The sequence below is a fragment of the Tachypleus tridentatus genome, chromosome 2 (assembly GCF_004210375.1).
Source record: "Tachypleus tridentatus isolate NWPU-2018 chromosome 2, ASM421037v1, whole genome shotgun sequence".
Lineage (NCBI taxonomy): Eukaryota > Metazoa > Arthropoda > Merostomata > Xiphosura > Limulidae > Tachypleus > Tachypleus tridentatus.
The window spans coordinates 89,414,923-89,437,562 of NC_134826.1; the positions used below are offsets into that span (position 1 = coordinate 89,414,923).

At 36.2% G+C, this 22,640-nt stretch overlaps 1 protein-coding gene across 1 annotated transcript; it reads right to left on the reverse strand.

Moving 5' to 3' along the window:
• Positions 1-3,515: 3,515 nt before the first annotated feature.
• Positions 3,516-21,146, reverse strand: LOC143244473 (F-box/LRR-repeat protein 16-like). Its single transcript, XM_076489199.1, has 3 exons — positions 19,607-21,146; positions 7,576-7,724; positions 3,516-6,272 (listed from the first exon to the last, which is right to left on the reverse strand). The coding sequence occupies exons 1-3, from the start codon at positions 20,536-20,538 to the stop codon at positions 6,124-6,126; spliced, it is 1,230 nt and encodes a 409-aa protein (XP_076345314.1). The 5' UTR covers positions 20,539-21,146; the 3' UTR covers positions 3,516-6,123.
• Between the last annotated feature and the right edge of the window lie 1,494 nt (positions 21,147-22,640).

Here is a 22,640-nt window from a genome sequence, read left to right on the forward strand (position 1 = left end):
TACTCTTAAAACGGCTTTTCATACCAGACTGTCTAGTCTTACACAATAATTCATCCATCTCCATGATGATATTTTTGTAATTAAAATGGCATATTTCCCGATCTTCTCAGTACTTCTAATCAGTCATTTATTGAATATTTATGTCATGCCGATCCCACCAAATGAACCTGATCATAATAACCTTTCCAGTACCGAATTTATCCAGTTCTAATCATGCTATTCTTTCAGGTCTTCTTACACTTTGTGCTATAATTATATACCTTGTCTCTAATAAATCTTTCAGATCGTTCAAAGCAACACCAATTTCTTCAGGTCTTCTTGCACTCCAATTTTCATCCATCTCTTGGCTGAAGTGTCTCATAACACTTTCATGACCCACCAACCTCTCGAGCTGTGATGAAATGACAAAATAAAAAATACAAATTATGTGCCTAAACCCTCTGTTGGCCCGCTAGTTACCTTGAGTTTTAGTCTAACGCACCTTGCTTCTTCCTGTCGCTTATGAAAACGGAGTTAATCTTCAGGCTGTTCTATCAGTTTCTTTTGTTGGTCATTTTTGATCGCTGGTTGTTGCTGCAATGTAATAGTCAGACTGACCTACTTTAGATGTGATTTTAAATAACGTTTAGAATATGTTATTGTGAGTTAAGAGTTATATGCAATCCCTTTTAATTAGACATGGTCGATGATATTAAAAAATCCAAAAAACCGTGAAAATTGTTAGACGTTATATTTAATAGTTTTGACTTTGTGTTGTGACATTAAAAGTTCCAACTGTCGAAAAATATCTGGAAGACTGCTCTGGCTTTTCTGGAAAGTTCTTTGCCAGTGGATCCTTGATGTCTTGGATGGATATAGTTTTTGCCTTAATTCACGAAAGCAGCGTTTCTAGTGGATTTGGCATTATCCAAACATTGTAATATACGATCTTTTAATCTCATTTTCAATAATATTATTGATAGTCACCAAAAACTTCATATCTGTGAATTTTTAAAGTATCTATAATCAGATTAAGTGAACCGATGCATTTAAGATCCCACGCTGTAAAGTATGTAAGGCAAACACATACGACGCCATTTTGTAGGCATCGTAGCATGTTTTGTCACGATCGGTTATTGTGAAGGCAGTAACTTTGCTTCTGTTTTTAAGTTGATGATCATATGAAAAATAGATGATATGCAAAAGAATTCTCGTACTAAGTTGAATAAAAATCGTCCCCTGGTGGAACAACGGTAATTTAAGGAATTACAAAACTAAAATTCAAACTCTGATTTCCAGCGATGAACTCAGCAGATAGCTCAATATGGCTTTGTTCTACAATAAACAAACAAGCACATGGACCTAGAGTAGTTTTATACAAACACCCTAAACAACTAATCAATCATGTAGATAGCGTTCGATATGGAAGCAAGTCACATGTTTTTCATGATCTTACTTTTTGTTATTCACATGCTGACATTAAGAACAACGGTGGAATCATGTTAACTCTTAATGTTTTCAATCACTTTTAGCTAGATAAACCAATTTTAATCAGTTAGAAAAAGGTTAACAGGTGCGTAGCTAGGCCTAAGTTTGAATTACTAATGTGTGAGGAGCCTCTGAAAAAAGAAAGTTTTGAAATTTAAACCTCAAATAGCGTGTTTGTTTGTAGTAAAGCACAAAGATACACAGAGTTATCTGCATTCTGCCCACCACTGGTATCGAAAGCCGGTTGAAATGGCGCGTTCCGATGCATTTTTTGTCAAGTTGTAGGCAATTAAATTTTCATCACTGATTTTCTTCTCTTTTCTTTTTGTTTTGTTTTGACAAAACAATCAAAATGAAACTATACGTCAGAAAAAACTGTATATTAAATATTCAATGTTATGCACGTAGTTATATTTAGCTTTGTCCCTGGTTAAGAGTAAATTTTTGTAATCTTTATTGACATATTGTGAAGCCCTCAAATGTTAAATGTCAACTTTCATTTGACGTTGTACTTTATCTAAAATTGGATGTACTACAAAGTTAACAACTTTAACTTAAAGATAAAAATATATACATGTAATCTGGTTTCATGAAATATATTTCTTTTTGTAAATTTTTATTGTTCAGTAGCTTGTAATTATGACAAATAAAATTAATAACAGAAAAGCTTAAAATCTGACTTTTGAAAGCGAGCAAGTTATTGTTGAATCGACTGTTGAAATATTCAGTTTATTGTCTAGGTTATCCAGCTTTCAGTAAATGTAAACCAGAGTTTTTCAGTGTAACGATTTATACTCCACAGACTTTACTTTCTAAACTCAGATAGGTTTCAGTTTTCATTACTTGACAGGAAACTGAGGTATGTTTAAGGCTCGTACTGTTTCCTGTGATCCGTTCCCGTTTTGTCCCGCTCTTTATAATTCCAGTTAGAATTTCTTCTATCTAGGTTTTTGGTTTGGTTTGTTTGAAATTTCGCACAAAGCTACACAAGGGCTATCTACGCTTCTTCTAGACATAATACTAAACTATACTAAGATGATAAATATATATATTTAATATACTGTATGTTTGTTGTGAACCACAAAGCTACATTATGGACTACCTACGTAGTGCTTATCAAGGGTATCAAAACCTTCTCTCAAATTACACTTTCTGTTAGACTTTAAAATTAACACGCATGTTAAATTTGATAACGAAGTTTAAATCTGAATTAAACATATCATCATTTTAACATAGTGTTAATTTTAAATTATAACAGGAAGTATAGTTTGACTTTGGTGTTACCGGTGTTTATTTTTAGACGCTTTTGAATTTTATGTACATACTTAAATATTTTGTTTTTTCAGGGTTCTCGCTTTTGATATATTATGTGGCATTCTTACCTCCCCTCATATTTTTCAGGGTCTAGTTTAAATTGTATTACGTGACTTATTACACGCCTAATAAATACTTCCATGTTAGTTTGTTTGTTTTTAAATTTCGCGCAAAGCTACACGAGGGCTATCTGCGCTAGCCTTCCCTAATTTAGCAGTAAAAGACTAAAGGAAAAACTAGTCATCATCACCCACCGCCAACTCTTAGGCACCTCTTTTATCAACGAATAGTAAGATTGACCGTAACATGATAGCGCCCTCACGGCTGAAAGGGCGAGCATGTTTGGTGTGACGGGGATTCGAACCCACGACCCTCAGATTACGAGTCGAACGCCTTAGCCTATCTAGCCATGTCGAGTCCCCCGTTAGGTTATAGTTTACTACCACTCAGAAGCTAGGACGCTTTTAAAGTATTCAGAACTTAACAATGCTACATACAAGTTAGGATTATGGGCCATTGTTTAATTAACTAACTGCACGTGAATCAAGTAATTATTTACAGCCTTTTCTTGGGTTTATTTGTTAAAATAAAATCCAAAATCTAGTATTTTCTGACGTCATAAATATGAGTATTTGCAGTTGTTGCAAAGTATTTGGCACAGCGCCATCTGAGTCTCATGCTTCTGAAGCTCAAACTTGAATAGTAATTTTGCGACAAGAAACAGGATACAACAATCAAGTTAAAATATCCGTATTTATTACGTACCTTAGACATTGTTACATCCAATCATAATAATTTATGAGCGTTATAGCTATATACAGAGAAATAGTGTTTAGTGTCAGCAAAAGTAATTTAACATAAACAAAGGGTTATCAATAACTAATCTTATGTGTTTAGAATCATTCTTAAGTTTTCCGAAAATCTTTAAAGAAAAAATTATGACACTGGAACCAGAGTGCTCGATCTCATAATTTGCAGTTTTACCTTGAGACCTTATACTTTTTAACGAGTTATACTGGAACCTTTCAATTTGTTCCGGTAGTTGTACTGGTACCTTACAATTTATATCGGACCTCAAAATTTGTATCGATGGTTATACTGGGACACTACATTTTACACCAGATATGACGTTGATACTTTAAAAGTTAAATATTGATTGAATGGTTCTTAATAGTTTAATGGTGATATCCACCATGAATGTGTAATTTACCTCCTTTCTCCAAGCAAATGAGTAGCACTTTAATTTAATATATCCTCTACGAAAATAAGATTACCACCAACGAAGGCATCAAGGATAGAAAATTTCATAATATTTCTATTCATGGCATAATGGCTCATAAAACGTCTGAGTTGTTTTTTTTAAATACAAACTTTAAATCATGGCTCCATCATCTCTTGATAGATTTAATATCTAATTACGATAGTGGACTGTGAAACCATCTTGATTGATCTATTTGACTATGCTCAAGGTCTTATAATTTAATTTACTCTAACCTTGCCTAAATTTATTTCAATTTGAGGGTATTCCATTAGAGATCTTAATGAGTAATAAAATCAAATCAGGTACACGCGCATCCCACGTTTGGTATTGCTGACACACAGAAATATAAATGGTAACAAGAAAATAAAGATCTCATAGATTAATTTACTCTAATCCTGCCTAATAAAATGCCAAATATCGTGACTATTGATTATTCCCTTTTATTTTACTATAAAAATAAACTAAAAAAACAAAAACGAGTGAAATAAGTGCTTGTATTTGGATTCCTTATTATACTCGCGAGTTAATTAGAAAATAAAAGAAATCGCAGGAGAGTGTGCAGAGTCCATTTGGGAAGAGTAGAGAACTTACACATATTAGAATGATTTAATGCATCGATCAAAAACAACTATGGGAGTAGCAATCATTCAAAAAATGAAACAGCCCTGCATTTCTTAATACATTTAGCAAACAAAACTACACATATGTTTCACTAAATGCCAAAAATCGTTGATAAATTATCTCACTCCTTGATCATCTAAATGTTAAGGTAATGAATACCCCATTGGCAAAAACATCAAACTCAGATTTGATTGCTGAATTTTAGTTGTGACTTCTTTCGGATATTAGCTCTAAACATATAAGCAACAGATTAAATAAAAATCTCTTTGCTCATATAATAAACTTTCAAATGCATCTTCTTCCAGGTAACAAGTTTATAAAATTAACGACATGTGAAATGAAAACAAAGACACAGTTCGAGTCAAATTGAATTAAAATCTTTTTTTTTTTCAGATAGTGCAACGAACTCAATTTATTTTATAAAAGTTAAGTCTTAAAGTATTAATGTTCTTGCAGAGCCAGAAGACAGACTGATATAATACTTGGTCTTAGTCCTAGCTCTGATAAACAACGTCCTGTTACACAGTCTCCTATCTCTAACTTGGTTTGTTTTTTTGAATTTTGCGCAAAGCTACACGAGAACTATCTGCGCTGGCCGTACCTAATTTAGCAGCGTAAGACTATAGGGAAGGCAGCTAGTCATCACCACCCACCGCCAACTCTTGGGCTACTCTTTTAACAACGAATAATGGGATTGACCGTAACATCGTAACGTCACCACAGCTGAAAGAACGAGCATGTTTGGTGTGACGGGCATTCGAACCCGCGACCCTCGAATTACGAGTTGAGTGCCTTAACCGCCAAGCCATGTCAATGCTCTAACATGTTGGACAAACTGCTGTCACTGTTCCTGAACCTTAGGTAAGAATATCTAGGTTTAAGTTTGTCAGACTTCAGGACCTTTTGTAAGTATGCCCAAGAACCTAAATTTTAGAAGCTTCTTTAAAAGGTTTATAATCGCTTCCTAAAAGCGATTTATGTTTGTTTGTTTTTAATAATTCACCCCTGAAGAAGCAAGATCTACATTCCCAAAATATTCGAATTTCGATGTGTATATACCTAAGGGTCAGGAACAGTGCCAGCAGTTTGTCCAATATCTTAGAGCAGTGGCATGGCTAGGTGGTTAAAGCACTTAACTCGTACTCCGAGGGTCGCGGGTTCGAATGCCCGTCACACCAAACATGCTCGTTCATTCAGCCGTGGTGGCATTATGATGTTACTCTCAATTTTATTTTATATATATATACGTTATTAAACTAATTACTGAGGCGTAATCGCCTGTTTCGTCGTTTTACTTTAATCAGAAAAGGAAAAATCAATGATATTTAAATAAATTTTATGCGAATCACTACTGCTTGTGTTAAACTTCAACGCAATGCAAGATAAAAGCGACCAGAATGTATTTCTAAATGTTAGTATAATACTAAATTTTCCTAGAGGGCGCAACGTTTCCAATAATATCAATTTACTATCAAACATTTAGGAAGTTGATTGTGTAAGTAATCCAACAATTCTGGCGACGTTCCCGGACAGTTTGTCAGTTCTAACTCTTCTAGATGACATAGTTGAACGAGTGAAGCGAATCCTTCTTCTGTTAGTGACTGGCATCCTGTAATAGATATATGTAAAGAAAAGGCTTAGCATTAATGATAAAAATAAGGCTTGATATTAAAGATGGATAAACAATAACCAAAAGTTAAAATAAAAACCAGTTCGTTTTTTCTCAGTGTTTATTTTTTTTTCGAATTAATGAGTTGAACTATTTTTTATTAATTACTCTTGGTCAAAGACAGCGCTAGACATAAGGAGAATCAAAAATAATTTAAAGCTACGAATAGTTTAAAGAGAGCCCCAATTCACAAATATTTGTTTTAAAATTGAAATTTTGACTCATGTTTAGTTTAGTGTTTTAATCATTTGAAAAAAAAAGTTTTCAAGGGAATTCATCCAATGCACTACTCAGTAACGGATGGAAGTTTAAAATTTGGGACTGTAAGACTTCGGTAAGCACAGTGCGGTGCTCTAATTGGTTGTTAAGTGCAGCACACGTACATAACGCACGATAATGGAGCAGCGCTTTTACTGAGTATAATTGTTTTTGCAACAAATGTGTTGTGTTCACACATATTTGGGTTAGTGTAAAATAATGCATCTAATTTTGTTTTTAAGTGCGGCACTTGTTTATAATTTTGCGCAACGCTACACGAGGGCTATCTGCCCCTAATTTAACAGTGTAAGACTAGAGAGAAGACAGGTTATCACCACCCAGCGCCAGCTCTTGGGGTACTCTTTTACCAACAAATAGTAGGATTAACCGACATATTACAATGCCTTGAGGGCTGAAAAAGTGAACATGTTTGTGACAACGTGGATTTTAACCTGAGACTCTCAGATTGCGAATCGAGTGCATTAACCACCTGGTCAAATAGGCACAAAAACATTTCTTCTTTGGGTCCGAAAAGAACTAGAGCCGTCTTAGTCACCTTTAAATAACTTCAACCAAAATAATATATTTTCTAGACACTTCTTTGCACTTAGAAATAAATGATAAAAGATTACACATTTCTTTACTTCCTAAGTCAAAGAACTTTCAAAATTGCACCATACTGTCTCATGAAAATAAAAATTAAAGAGAGACAGAAAATAAAGATATCATTGGTTTCACTATATTTATTTGTCTGTGATTTTTACATTTAAGTCAAAATAATATTTTTTGAAATTTGATAAATATTGAATAAAACAAAATTCTAACAACAGTTAGAATTTTATAATTCACGATCGGGCTGAATCTCTAGTTATTTATTTCCGTGAGTGTGATTTTAAATGTGACAGAAAGCATGTATCTGAATAAGTATTATTATAACATTGTTAAATAGTTATTAATAGAAATAATTAAATAGATTCACTTGTACCTGCCAATGAGAGTATCAGAAGGTTTCGCAACCTACTCAACTGTCGAAGACCAGCGTCATGCACACGAGGACACCATCTCAGGTAGAGGGCGTTGAGGTTGGCCATGGTAGATATATAACTAATTCCCGTGTCTGTGATACCAGAGCACCTGGTGGTATAATGATACTTATTTAGCATTTCATACATAATAAAATAACAAAGCCTTATTTTAAAATTTATTCGCTAGGCCTATTCAAAAATCAACGGCCCTCCAGAGTGTTTATTGAGCTTCACGTATCTTAGGAAACCGTCTTTAAAATTATTTCAACGCAATGATATGACAACATCTCACGATATAAAACAACTTAAGTACAGAAAATTGAGAGTACTAAATTTATCATTTTTAATGTAAAAAAAATTCACTCTCTCTGTTCCAAAACGTCAGCTTTACATTTTTCACAAAACAGCACATTAAGGTCACGAAACAGCACATAGGTCTCGTCATCATATTGTTGGGTAACCTTTTGAACAACCTGGAATTTCCAAGAGATGACGTCCGATCTTGGTTTATGTCAAAGGAATACAAAATGATGATGACCCATCCACAGACATACTGTCGTATTGATAGACAATCTTTATGACCGTTTTGTTTGTGTGCTTGGAAATGAGCACAAAGCGACACAATGTGCTATCTGTGCTCTGCCCACCACGGGTATCGAAACCCGGTTTTTAGCGTTGTTAGTCCGCAGACATACCGCTGAGCCGCTAAGGGGCCTTAGTTAGGATTTTATATTTGTCACTGTCTACAGACAATAGTTTCTAAAAGTATAAATTTCATTTTGTCATAAAGAACTTGGATTACAAGTATTAGACTCAACAAGTATTATTAGAAGTATTAGCTTCTCTGTTTTTCATATATATTTCAATAGAGCAATGGTAACGTAAAACTATTTACCAACGTATCAAAGCACAGTTTGGACAGGAATAGTGACGTGTTAATTCTCAGGATACAAATATCATCTTGAACGCTATAATTTTGCTAAAACAATGAAGAAACTTCAAAAGAAAATCTTAGCCCAGTTTCTTAAATAATCAGTAATTGTTTGATTTTGTTATTAATGTCTATGTTTAAATAATACCAGTTTCATTTTCATTAAAAGTACATTTTGTGAGTGGTTCTATTTAAATACGATATATCAAAATACGGTATATCAAAAGTCTTATAACCCTAAAAGAAATTGGGTTTCGACACCAGTTGTGGACGCAGATAGCCCATTTAAAAACAAATAAATTTTAGAATAAATCCATATTTATTTCTTTTATTTTTGTCTTACATAAATGTTTCTCGTGGTGTGAGTCTGCAGATAAATTGCTGTGCCACGAGGGGAGGTATGACTGGTCCACAGATGTACTGTGGTATAGATAAATAACTTCGTATGTTTATTTTGCATGTATGGTCCCGTGGTATAGAGTCCAATTGGTTCGTTGCTCAATTAAATAGTAAGCTGTTGATATAATTTTCTGAGACTGTGAGTTTAAAGCTAAGTTGTTAGTCCTATCTCTTCTGTAAGCTGAAGTTCCCAATAGGAGGACTGTTACTCCTATCTTTTTCTGGTGCTGAACTATGGATTTTAGGTTCTCTGGTTCGAGCCTAGTTACGAAGAAAAAAAGAAAAGCATCCTGAGACCGTAAGTGTGTTATAAAAGTATTGGTCAGTTTGACAGGAGTAGCATAAGATTTGGTGGTGCGTGAGGTAAAAAAACTGCCGAATCTATCATTTCAGTATTAGAGACACTTAGCGCAATAGTCCTGGAACAGCTTTGCACAAAATTTAATAAATAAACAAAATAACTTTGGAGATGAAGTTCCCAGCTGAAAAGGTGTTTGTCCTACATCAGGAATACTAATTCCAGTTCATCTGGAAGCTGAAGCTTCCAAGAAAGAGTTATTGGTTCTTTTATATGACAGCTGAGATGCTTCAAAAGAGAGGTGTTGCTTTTATGAGAGTTTGATTTACCTTTTAACAGTCACACACCTAAATAACAGCAGATAATATGGATTATATACATTAAAGATAGGGACAGCTTTTTAATACCACCATAGATGTGCTACAACAGCAATGATCAAATACTACTATTCATTCAGATGAGAGCTGTTGAAGAGTTGGCAGCGGGACTTGTTGACTTGATGCCTTCCCTCTGGCCTCTCAATCCAAAATTAGGGACAGCTATGCTCAGATAACCCTTGTGTAGCTTTGCAAGAAAATTCTAAAACAAACATATAAAACTCAATTTTTTTGTGTGGTATTTCTGGTAAAACGATTTTCCTATACAACAGTAAGTTAGGCTCGCTAACTGAAGGTTCAAAGAATGCCTAACAAGGAAATATAACTTTTTCTAAACTACAACCAGGGTCATCAAGAACAAATTGATATCGATAGTTTAACAAGTTTATAAATATTTATTAATACAATAAAATACCCACAAAAGCAAAGCTAAACAAGGACATATGTTTATTGGTGCATGTTGAACTAATGAGATTGACTTTATAAAGAAAATCTCCTGTTATCAGTTTCTTCTCCAATTCTAAAACCTCAAAGCTAAAATACTAAACATGATACACAAACAAAGCCACATTTGCACACAAAACCGATCTCACGTTCACGATCTATGTCCACTACAATTCGAGCTCAAGGACACACACATCTTGCACTTGACCTTTATTTGATTCCCGGACTGGAAGGATAACTTTCTAATTCTGGAAATCAGGTTTTAGTGTTATCTTCCTTTCAAGAAAGTAGGTTTATTGGCAGTTAACGAATTTTTATCTTTCATACTCTCAAAACAGGGAAAGCTAAAAGTGCTACTTGAACGAAGTTGTAAATTCAAACTATAAACTCTGATAAACAAAAGTAATTTTGAAAGAACAAAGAGTTTCGTTGTGTCTAAAGGAATATTAGGCGCATAATTATCCTGTACCACAGCTGTAATTTTATAAAACTATCATATTCTAGTTTGGGATCGGTTTTTTTATATCACACCCATTACCCAAATATGTAGAGAAGGACTTTTTTTTTGCGATAACTGGATGCGAATGGGGAAGCCTAAATTCCATGTTTATGTATACTAACTATTGAACTATGATTTGTCCTGAATTTCACGGATGGAAAAACAAGAACAGCGTTGTTATTTCTCTCAACCGTGAATAAACGTTTCTTTAATACTTCTGAGGCCCGGCATGGCCTAGCGTGTTAAGGCGTGCGACTCGTAATTTGAGGGTCGCGGGTTCACATCCCCGTCGCGCCAAACATGCTCGCCCTTTCAGCCGTGGGGGCGTTATAATGTTACGGTCAATCCCACTATTCGTTGGTAAAGGAGTAGCCCAAGAGTTGGCGGTGGGTGGTGATGACTAGCTGCCTTCCCTCTAGTCTTACACTGCTAAATTAGGGACGGCTAGCACAGATAGCCCTCGAGTAGCTTTGTGCGAAATTCAAAAACAATAATACTTCTGAATCTCCTGTCTATGTGTATCCTTACTCTTTTACCATGGACTAGTTCCAACCTTTTCTTTAACCTACTATAGATAATAGTGTGTGGAACCTACTGAGGGACACATCGTAAATGCTTAAGATTCTTTTCTGAATTGTTAAAAACAAAATACACCTGTTTACGTCTTGTGTTCTGGATGAAGTAAAAACAAAATACACCTGTTTACGTCTTGTGTTCTGGATGAAGTAAAAACAAAATACACCTGCTTACGTCTTGTATTCTGGATGAAGTAAAAACAAAATACACCTGCTTACGTCTTGTGTTCTGGATGAAGTAAAAACAAAATACACCCTCTTACGTCTTGTTTTCTGGATGAAGTAAAAACAAAATACACCTGCTTACGTCTTGTGTTCTGGATGAAGGTCGAAACCCTTGATGTCATCTAATTTCTCTTGTAGTTGTTTTAATTTTCTCAACCAAGACCTATTCTACTCAAATCTCTATTTTTAACAAATAACGACACCAGGAAGAGAACGTAACGGGCGTAAGAGTAGGCCTTGGAGATCAATAATGAAAAAAAAAAACAACAGCTGTGAGCTCATGTAGGATATCTAATCTTGAAGCAGACAGCTCTTATATAATGAAAATTGTTGTGTCATTAGACTAGGTGACGTCAACAGTTTTACAAATAGGCTGATCTTGAAATTCTTTTTAAACTCATGGCAAAGTTTGACCTTGTAGGTAGCTGTTTGTCATAATCAAATCTCCACAATCTAGCACGGGATTTTTCATATTTTTATCCTAACGCCCGCTGGTCAGTCGCTCAGCGGAATGTCTGTAAACTTATAACGCTGAAAACCGTGTTTCGATACTTGCAGCGGGCACAGCAAATATGACCCACTGTGTAACTTTGAACTTAACAATAAACAAATCTTTCCTGACTGCATTAAAACAATCCAACATTACATCCTTTATATAACTATGAGTCGTTAATGTCTTAGAACATTCCAATATTAGATCATGTATATGTTTTCCTACGTATCAAATTGGTAACAACTCACTAACTGTCAGTTATTCAGAGCCTTTGGAAAAAGAAATGAATAATAATTATCTGTTTTTCATTTGTGCCAGGAGTACCTGAAACTGAACACGGTAGATCTAAATGGCCAAGGACTGAATCGTGATGTGACACTGAACACGATAGATCTAAAGTGCCAAGGACTGAAACGTGATGTGACACTGAACACGATAGATCTAAAGTGCCAAGGACTAAAACGTGATGTGACACTGAACACGGTAGCTCTAAAGAGCCAAGGACTGAAACGTGAAGTAACACTGAACACAGTAGATCTAAAGTGCAAAGGACTGAAACGTGATGTGACACTGAACACGATAGATCTAAAGTGCCAAGGACTGAATTGTGATGTGACACTGAACACGGTATATCTAAAGAGCCAAGGACTTATACTGATGTGACACTAAACGTGGCAAATCTGAAGAGCCAAGGACTGAAAAGAGATGTGACGCCGAACACGCAACTTGCTTTACATATTCAAGTGTGGAAGCGTTACAACAGTAAGAAAACAATCCTGCTCTTTGGTAACGAGTGACTATAGGAACTTCTGACTATTTCAGCATTAATGTGAAAGTATTAACATCAATAAATAACAGAAAGGGAAAACCGTTAAAATGTGTAAAGGGGGTTGAGCACAAATGTGTAAAGTCAAACGCTGATTGTGTTTTTTTTTATTGCTTTAAGAGATTTCTGAATCTTAGATTTTCTGAACTGGTCACTTCGTCGCATATATAATGTTGTACAGGTTGAACGCACTATTAATTGTTTGCGAGTTTTTAAAATCTAGACACGATTTTTCTGCTACTAGGACCTAGTAATAACCTAAACTAATACTGATAAAGACCGGTGTTTTATAGCAGGTCGAAACGTCAACTGCAAGGACGTCTGAAACATGGTTAAAATATTTCTGTCAGGTGCTGCTCATGTTGGTTTGAGTAATTCGATTGCATTGCTTTGGATGCAAAGCAGGCGACTGTATTAAATATAAACGCATCGTAATAACAGCGCATTGCGCGTAGTACTACCATTAGAGACATAAATAGAGGGGGTTAAGCCAAGATGTAGAGAGGTAACAGGGTAGGGAACTTCTGAAATCTATTCCCAGCTCCATATCATTACTGTTTGTTTTTTAATTTCGCGCAAAGCTACACGAGGGCTATCTGCACTAGCCATCCCTAGTTTAGCAGTGTAAAACTAGAGGAAAGGCAGCTAGTCAACACCACCCACTGCCAACTCTTGGGCTACTCTTTTACCAACGAATAGTAGGATTCACCGTCACATTATAACGTCCCCACGCTTGAAAGGGCGAGTATGTTTGGTGCGACGGGGATTCGAACCCGCGACCCTTGAATTACACCCTAACCACCCTACCATGCCCAAATTATTATAATCAAGCATTTAACACGTTTTTTGATACAGCATTCCCCCATGTTCCCCCTCAATTCGACCATTTAGCATGAGCAAAAATGTCTCTTCTCTCATGTATAGAAAGTAAACAGAGACGTTAAGGTATGGAACCAATTAAAATTTACCGCATGGCTATTTTTTCTTTATTTTCTAAATTATTAGATGGTTATTTACCTGGTCACTCGAGGAGGTGACAATCGTAAAGAGACAGGTCAATAAGGACAAATATTTGTAATTCCCGTCACACCAATCACGCTCGCCTGTGCAGTTGTGGAACGTTATAATTTCACGGTCAATTCCACTATTCGTTGGTAAAATAGCAGACCAAGTGTGGAGGTGGGTGGTGATAACTAGCTGCCTTCCCTCTAGTCCTACACTGCTAAATTAGGGACGGCTAGCGCAGATAGCCCTCGAGTAGCTTTGCGCGAAATCCCAAAACAAACTTACTAGTACACTCACAGTAAAGGAGAAAAAATATGATTTAAAAACGTACCCACGTGCCTGAGAACCAACTCATCAACATTAATTGGACTTACAGAAAACGTTAACATTTTCAAATTCTGATCCATCCAATCGTGAAACTCTCGTCAAAGCGTTCTGCGTTTGTTTCATTATTTTCTGGCAAAGAGAAGCAATGTCTGTTTAAATCATTCAGGTTACTCGTACTGTAGGTGGGGGTGAATCACGGCAACTAGAAATAAACCTGAGTGTTCTGAGAACAGACGCCACTTCAACCCAATGAATCAAGTGACAAATCATGTTTTAAAGAATGAAGAAAGGTTTGTTAAAAGTGAGACTAGATTACGATGATTTCGATTATCGTACATCTGTTGTGGTCTTTGATTGTTATTGGACCGGCATAGCCCGGTGGCTAGGGTCGTTCGAATCGCAAGCTGAGGGTCGCGGGTTCAAATCTCCGTCACATCAAACATGTGTGCCCTTTCAGCCGTGGTTGTGTTATAATGTCACGGTGAATCCCACTATTCGTTGGTAAAAGAGTAGTCCAAGTGTTGGCGGTGAGTGGTGATGACTAACTACTTTCCTTCTAGTCTTACACTACTAAATTAGGGATGGCTAGCGCAGATAGCCCTCGCGTAGCTTTGCGCGAAGTTAAAAATAACGAACAAAATACGATATTAATTATATTTTATGGATCGACGGTTATTGTTATTTTAAAAATGTCTTATAAACAGTGTTTTCTCTTGTAAAACCAATCTTCTGAGAAACTGAACATTTCGCCATACCCTCTGCATTTTGTAACTCATAGTTTCGTCATGCCATTGACACGTTTTATATCAATGTTTCGTCTACCCTCAACGCTCTGTGACTCAACGTTTCGCCATACACTCATTTCTGTAGCTTGTAACCTGTATCCTCTGAAGGCTGAAAATTTGCATTAAAATATCAAGAGGAGAAGAAACGTCTATCTCTGAGAAACGTTGTCATTAAATATACAATACCTACCTAAACGTCGTTCACTTTCTTTCATTCTGAGGAGATTATCCAAACGAACATAAAATAGGTCGAAAGGTCCAACTCTTCCCTATCCGCTACACGTTATAATGATTAGTTCAGTGCTGTTCAGCTTTCCGAAGTTTGAGACAAAATGTCACGTGAAAGATTAGAATCGAACTTTCGTCTTCCATCTGTGTAACTTTCAAATAGACCATGAAAGATTTCTCCCACCTTGTTACTGTGCAAAGAGGTATCTTTTCCTCTTTACCAGTCATCGATGGTTAAGATGTCATTTAAACTTCTTTGATGTGTAATTTATAGAGGGGTATGTCCCCCTTAGTTTTTCATTAACGGGGAACTGTCTCTCTTCGGACTGCAACACCATTACTATTTGGGTGTCTTTTAAGAATATTCGTGCCTCTTCTTCTATTCCTTTGAAAAAAAACTTGTGCCCCTGCATGTGCTAGAACTAGGGGCTTCAACTGTTAGGCAAACCTCACTGGACACATAGTAAACTGACTGAAGGATTACTCGTTTTCAAACAAGTGAATATATCTGATGTCAATGTGTATGGCTCAAGACGTGACGCTGCTGAACACGCTCTATAAATGGAGTTGTAGTTTGTTTGTTTGTTTTGAATTTTGCGCAAAGCTACACGAGGGCTATCTGTGCTAGCCGTCCTTAATTTAGCGGTGTGAGATTAGAGTGAAGGCAGCTAGTCATCACCATCCACTGACAGCTCTTGGGCTACTCTTTTATCAACGAATAGTGGGATTGACCGTCACATTATAACGCCACCACGGCTGAAAATGCGAGTATGTTTGGTGTTACAGGAATTACGTGTCGAGTGCCTTAACCACCTGGCCATGCCGGGTCTGGATGTGAAAGTTAGTTTGAGTCTCGTTACACGTGTCGAGTGCCTTAACCACCTGGCCATGCCGGGTCTGGATGTGAAAGTTAGTTTGAGTCTCGTTACACGTGTCCAATGCCTTAACCACCTGGCCATGCCGGGTCTGGATGTGGAAGTTAGTTTGAGTCTCGTTACACGTGTTGAGTGCCTTAACCTCCTGGCCATGCCAGGTCTGGATGTGAAAGTTTGAGTCTCGTTACCTCATAAAAAAGGGCCTGAAACATTGCTTGTGGCGGCGAGTGCTGCTTGTTTGCTATCTTTCTTGTGGTCAGTATTTCAAACATTAGAAAGGGCTAAGCCTAAAACCTGACGCGGGTGTTTAGCTCACGTGCGCACAAGATTTCGATTAAAACGAAAATGTTAATATTGCTGTTCGTATCCAAAGACAATCGTGTTGCAGTTAGCTCTACGAGGAAGTGTTGTAATATTACGGTCAATTCCACTATTTGTTTATAAAAGAGTAGCCTACTCTACATTGGGGACGGTTATTGCATATAACTCTCGATAAATTCAAACAAACCAGTTACACTGTACCTTCTTGATCAAAAGGATAATAAGTTAATTATCATTAGTCACAACAAAGACGACAACCATTTTTAAAAATAGAAACTTTTTATATAGTAACCTTAATTTCTATCTGTTAAATAGCAATTTTCGAAACTCCTTTCACAATTTTGGAGAAAATAACTCTTGGTGTCCTGACAAAACATAAAGAATGATAAAATAATTTTAAAGAGGATCGTGATGAAACCTCAAAAGTGAGAGTAAGGAACTGACGGAAGGAAGAGAGAAAGATCCCAAGTTTTAATAAGAGATTTATATAGAAATTGGTGAGAAATATTTCAAAATTTCGGAACGTTCCAGTTTCAGACCACAGGAGATTTGCTCGAAAATCGGGATGGACATGTAAGAGACCATTGAAAATAAGCACGTTAAAACTTTCTTTTTTTTATATTGGTCCCCCTAAATGGATATCAAGGTAGGTTGTGATACTTTTGGGACTAGTTCCACAGACGTGCTTTAAAGGTTGAAAAAACACAAGCGAATGTTTTTGCGAATTTCTCATTTCCCTCAAATTTTAACGAATATAAACGTTGAAAATGTTTCCTAAAATGTGTAGCGTATTAACACGAGATAAAGGACAGCTGGGTATTGTACTATATATAGAAGCTGTTCTGCCAAATGATGAACCAAAGAAACACATAACTTCTTATTTCCACAGTACAGGTTTTCATGATGATCGCCCTCTATAGTCTAAAATAAGCACACGCTTTCTTAGGATAAAACAAATCTGTTACAGGAGTAATATTGCCACGTGAAGCACGTGAGTCACGCGCTGAAAGGAAAAGACACATTCCAACAACTACTGTCATTCCAGAGAGTTTTAAAACGATACGGGTGTAATGTTAAAAAAATACAAACTTAGCGGCTTCCGAGATTCGACACAGAAACTTATTTTTATTGCGCATTCAACCAAGATGGAAAGTGAGTAATTACCGTAGTTTCAAACCCTTCCTTCTGCCAAAAAGAATAATGCTCTTCGAATGCTCAAGGCGTTTGTTTAAACAAACAGAATGGAAGAGAAATAACATTTCTCAGAAGAATATAGTAATGTTAAAACAGTATCATTGAAAGTCCTTTTCAAAGGGTGATTTGTTTGTCTTAGAATTTACGTGCACAATTAAACATAAACGGTTGTCTGGGCACAGCCATCCATAATTCTGAAGAGATAGACTAAAAAGAGAATAGCTGGTTAGCAACATTAACCACCAGTCCTTGGTTAAGCCATGGTATTTAGAAGAGTCTAAGATGTAACATGATGTAAAGCAACATGGAGTAACATGTGTATATAACAAGTCACATTATTTAAAAGAGTCTAAGATAAAAAGTGATGTAAAGTAACATGGAGTAACATGTGTATCTAACAAGTTACGCTATTTAGAAGAGTGTATGTTAGAGCATGGAAGATAAAAAGTTACTGTGAATATTAGCAATACAATATAACCTTGAAACAACAACACAGTATAACCTAGAAACAACAACAACACAGTATAACCTTGAAACAATAGCATAGTATAACCTTGAAACAACAACACAGTATAACTTTGAAACAATAGCATAGTATAACCTTGAAACAACAACAACACAGTATAACTTTGAAACGACAACACAGTATAACCTTGAAGCAACATTACAGAATAACCTTGAATGATATAACGGATTTACTGTTATACATTTATTTTACAATCTAAGTTTGTTTTATTTTAATGAGTGTAACATATATTGTTAAATGTGCATTGCACAAGTCCTGCCTGTTCCCTAAATTTGTAAAAGATTCTCGCGCTTAAGAATCAACACTGTATGATACATTTAAAACACTAATGAATGCTAGTGTTATCAATTGAATTTTCTAAAACATGTCCTCAAAGTTTATAAATCGGCGTGCCAAGAGATAGTAATAGAATATTGTTTAGTCACTACATTCAGCATACTATAAGCCTCGGAAGCTATATTGTGATTAACGCATAACAGTCAGAGAAACTACAAACATTTGACCAGAAACGTTTATAGATTTTGAACATTATAAACTTCAGTGAATTAATTTGTATTTCTATAAGCACATTAGATAGTGTCTTTGGTTAAAACTCACGAATGAAAAATAGAGTTGTCTAAGATTCTCATCAAGTGAAGTATATCGATGTATCAGCATAACATTAATTTGCTTTTCATGTGCCTGGACCGTCTTTAAAATATTCAGTTCCAGACCAGATAGAAGACTGAATATTGTTCGTGAGACTGTAAAATGTTTGTATTTAAAACTTGTTTGTAATAAACATTATCAATAGTATTATTATTTGTATATTAAAATATATTTCTATTAAGAAATAAAAGTATGTGTATGAATCTTGTTGGCAAAAGTCATAAATCTGATACATATTGACATTTAATTAACTTATAAATTCAAATTTCTGGGTATTTGTAATCGCAATACATAAGCCCGGCATGGCCAGGTGGGTTAAGGCGTTCGACTCGTAATCTGAAGGTCGCGGGTTCGAATTCCCGTCGCACCAAACATGCTCGCCCTTTCAGCCGTGGGTGCGTTATAATGTTTACAATCAATCCCACTATTCGTTGGTAAAAGAGTAGTTCAAAAGTTGGCGGTGGGTGGTGATGACTAGCTGCCTTCCCTCTAGTCTTACACTGTTAAATTTGGGGCGGCTAGCGCAAATATCCCTCGTGTAGCTTTGCGCGAAATTCCAAAACAAAGAATCGTAATTCATAACATAAGTAATATAATAAATCAGAGACTAGTTCGAAATAAATTATAATACGTAACAATCAACAGCACGGTTGAAACAACAATACAATTTATTTGTTTATAATTATGGTGGACGTGTAGTTACAAACACCAACATTTCAGAGAAAGTTACGATCAACAGTTCTAAATAACATAATTTAACGTTCTTACCTTTCTTATGTGCAAAGTTTTCTCTAACTTTGTGTCATGTCTATCTTTCTCTACAGCTCTCTCTCCTTCTATTCTATGTCCTATAAAGTTTTTCAGCATCGTAAGCTCGAGTTAATTAATTAAGACGTGCTTTATTTCACGTTTTTATCTAATTTGCAGTGTTTAAAGTCCATTGTGACACTTACCCCTAGTAATATAACGGGTTGCCCTTTGAACTTTTGTTTTATTAACATAAAGGTTTTTCTACCTGTCCAGTATGAGTTCCTCCAGGAACGTTAGACCCTGTACCAAGTACTGTAAAGCTATGTCGGTGACTTTAGGACACCACGAGAGATCGAGGGAACGTAGGTTCCGTAGGTTGGTGGCTACTAACTCTATTGCATTGTCTGTTATTCTACAACATCCTGACAGGGATAGATCAGCCAGTGTGGGTATTGAGTGAACAAGGTTTTCTACTCCTTGGTCAGTTAGTTTCCAGCAGGAATGAAGCCTCAAGACAGTCAGTGCAGCTGGTCGCTGGTGGCTGAAGAAGGCCAGGCCGCTGTCAGTCACGTGGTATGCCTGCAGGTTGAACTCGTACAAAGAAGGAAGAAGATGTAAGACTGCTGCCACGCTATGATCGGCCACATGGATACAGTCCGCTACGGTCACAGATACAATTCTTGGACAAAGACTGGACCACAAGCCATCGTCTGTGACGTCATTACATCCAACTAATTCCAACTGCCTTAGTGACTTGAAACTGGTAAGCAGTGTTTTTATCCCTTCATTCGAAATGTTTGACCAACGAACTACCAAATGTCGCAATTTTCCCAACGGCCAGTTGTAAATCAGGTCTCCAATATCATGATCAGAGAGTTCGAATAATCCAAGTGAATCAACTCCTCGCTTTTCCCAGCTACGATAAATCCTCCGCCTGGATCCATCGGAGCAGCGACGGAGTTCTCGACAAGATAACACGGGCAGTGCATTACGCCAGTACTTGGGCTGGTAAAGACACTCTTTCCATACACGACAAACTTGCACTAAAATCGCTCGTTCCGACAGGACAAAGTAACGAAAAAACGTATTTAAGAACTTCCGGTCCTCCCATAATTCTTGCAGTGTTGTGGGTTTCGTCAGGTTCAGTTGATTCTCTCCGTTCTTGGATGAACTGTTAACCAAATAATGAAATTTCATGTTATTTCACGAATCGGTAGCTCTTTCCTGAGTGAATAATGAAACAACTTCAAGAGTGGAAGTAATGAAACCCAGGTAAGTCTTTTAACAAAAATAAATTGGATTCCAGAGCAGAAGAGATAGAACACAGAATCAGATTAAAATTATCAGAGATTCCATGAAGCGACATCTAATGTCTTATTTTGCAAAGGGGGTTAAGTTTAATATTTGGAATGTTTAAAGTTTTCGAATGACAAGTTTTACTTCAGTCTACGTTCGTTTCACGTTATAAATATTTCAGTCTTATGTATTACGTTACCTAACACAGGAAACTTCAATCTTATACCATACTAATTCTTTAAGTTATGCTGAACTTGTTATCTTAATTCTAAATAAAATTTCTGTAGACTGAAATGTTGCCTTCGCTATGTTTAGCTTGGTTTCCGTTAGTTACGAACAGCTTCGATAAATAAATTTAATTTATGGTGCCTTTTTATGAATCGAAACATGGGTATTGTGGATTGGTTACACTCAAAATACAGGAACAATCCAAACAATGTGATAATGCGAGTGCAAATAAGATGGCACAAAGTTCCACGTGTCAGCTGCTTCTGTTCCAAAACGATCGTATCACACTTTACATGTGCAGTGTTTAAATAATCACTCACTAGGGGTCCAGTTTGTGACGTCAGCCATATATTACTAAACAAGAGATGTTGTTTGACTCTCAACAAAAAAAAATATTTAAAAAAGAAATACTTTTTCTTACAAGAAACTCTTTGTTCACAAGTGCAAACGCGAGAATATATCACCTTGACTGTCTCTGCTAACGAACAGTTGGCTGTTTGAAAATACCAATGTTAAAATGTAATTTTAGGCGAAGTTGAGTTAGTAAATTCTGAAATAATTCCTTTCATCACGAATTAGTTTTGCGAAGTAAACAAGCATTTTGTAGACATCAAAATTAACTAAGACGTCATCAAACAAAGTATCACAAATAATTTTAAAAATGGCACATTTGTCCTAATCTATATTTAAAGTAAAACAAAATTCATTGTTTATACACTTGTAAAGTTGGTGTTTTCACTCTATACTTCTAAAATAAGGAGAAAATTCACTGTTTTTAGAATGGAAAGTCGGTGTTATCAGCCGATACGTTGATAGCAAGTCTGAAGTTTTATAATAATAAAAATCGGGTTTCGATACCCGCGGTGGGCAAAGTACAGATAATCCATTGCGTAGCTATGCACTAACAACAAACAAACAAAAGATCTACGTTACAGTATTCTTATTCTACCACAGTGAAGAAGTACAAAAAGGTAAAATTCTAAATAATCGATTGTAGGGTGGATTTACAAATATTTATATACCCCCTTCCCCCTCCCAAAAAAAATTGACTCGTAATCTGAGGATCGCGGGTTCGCATCCCCGTCGCGCCAAATATGCTCGCCCTCCCAGCCGTGGGGGCGTTATAATGTGACGGTCAATCCCACTATTCGTTGGTAAAAGAGCAGCCCAAGAGTTGGCGGTGGGTGGTGATGACTAATTGCCTTCTCTCTAGTCTTACACTGCTAAATTAGGGACGGCTAACACAGATAGCCCTCGAGTAGCTTTGTGCGAAATTCCAAAACAAACAAACAAATCCCCCCAAATCTTTTACATTTTATAATAATAGATTGTTTTCACATTCAGAACGCGAAAGGTCAGTGATTCAGAGAAAGTAAGACATTTGTATGTACACAGAGAAATTATCTTAGTGTGCTTTCATTCCTCCGTACGAATCCGTACGACAAAAACTTCGCACGGACATGCAATATGTCATGTGGGAATTAATTTTTATAATTCCAAATAAACAGCCGTATAACAGGTAGTCTTGAAGAGAAAGATGAAGAGCACGTACGTGAAAGACTCTAAGAGGGGTATTATAGTAGGCTTCTTCTGACAGGAGTGTCATCATTAAAGACCGTTTCTTTGACTGTGCAAATAAATTTGTTATATGGATAGACTGAAAAGATATCTTGCACTGAGGAACATCGTGGCTACCTACGGCTGGTAGCTTATTGAGTAAGAAAGATGGTTACATAGTCATTAAGTACACCAAATCACTTGGTAGGACCCGAATG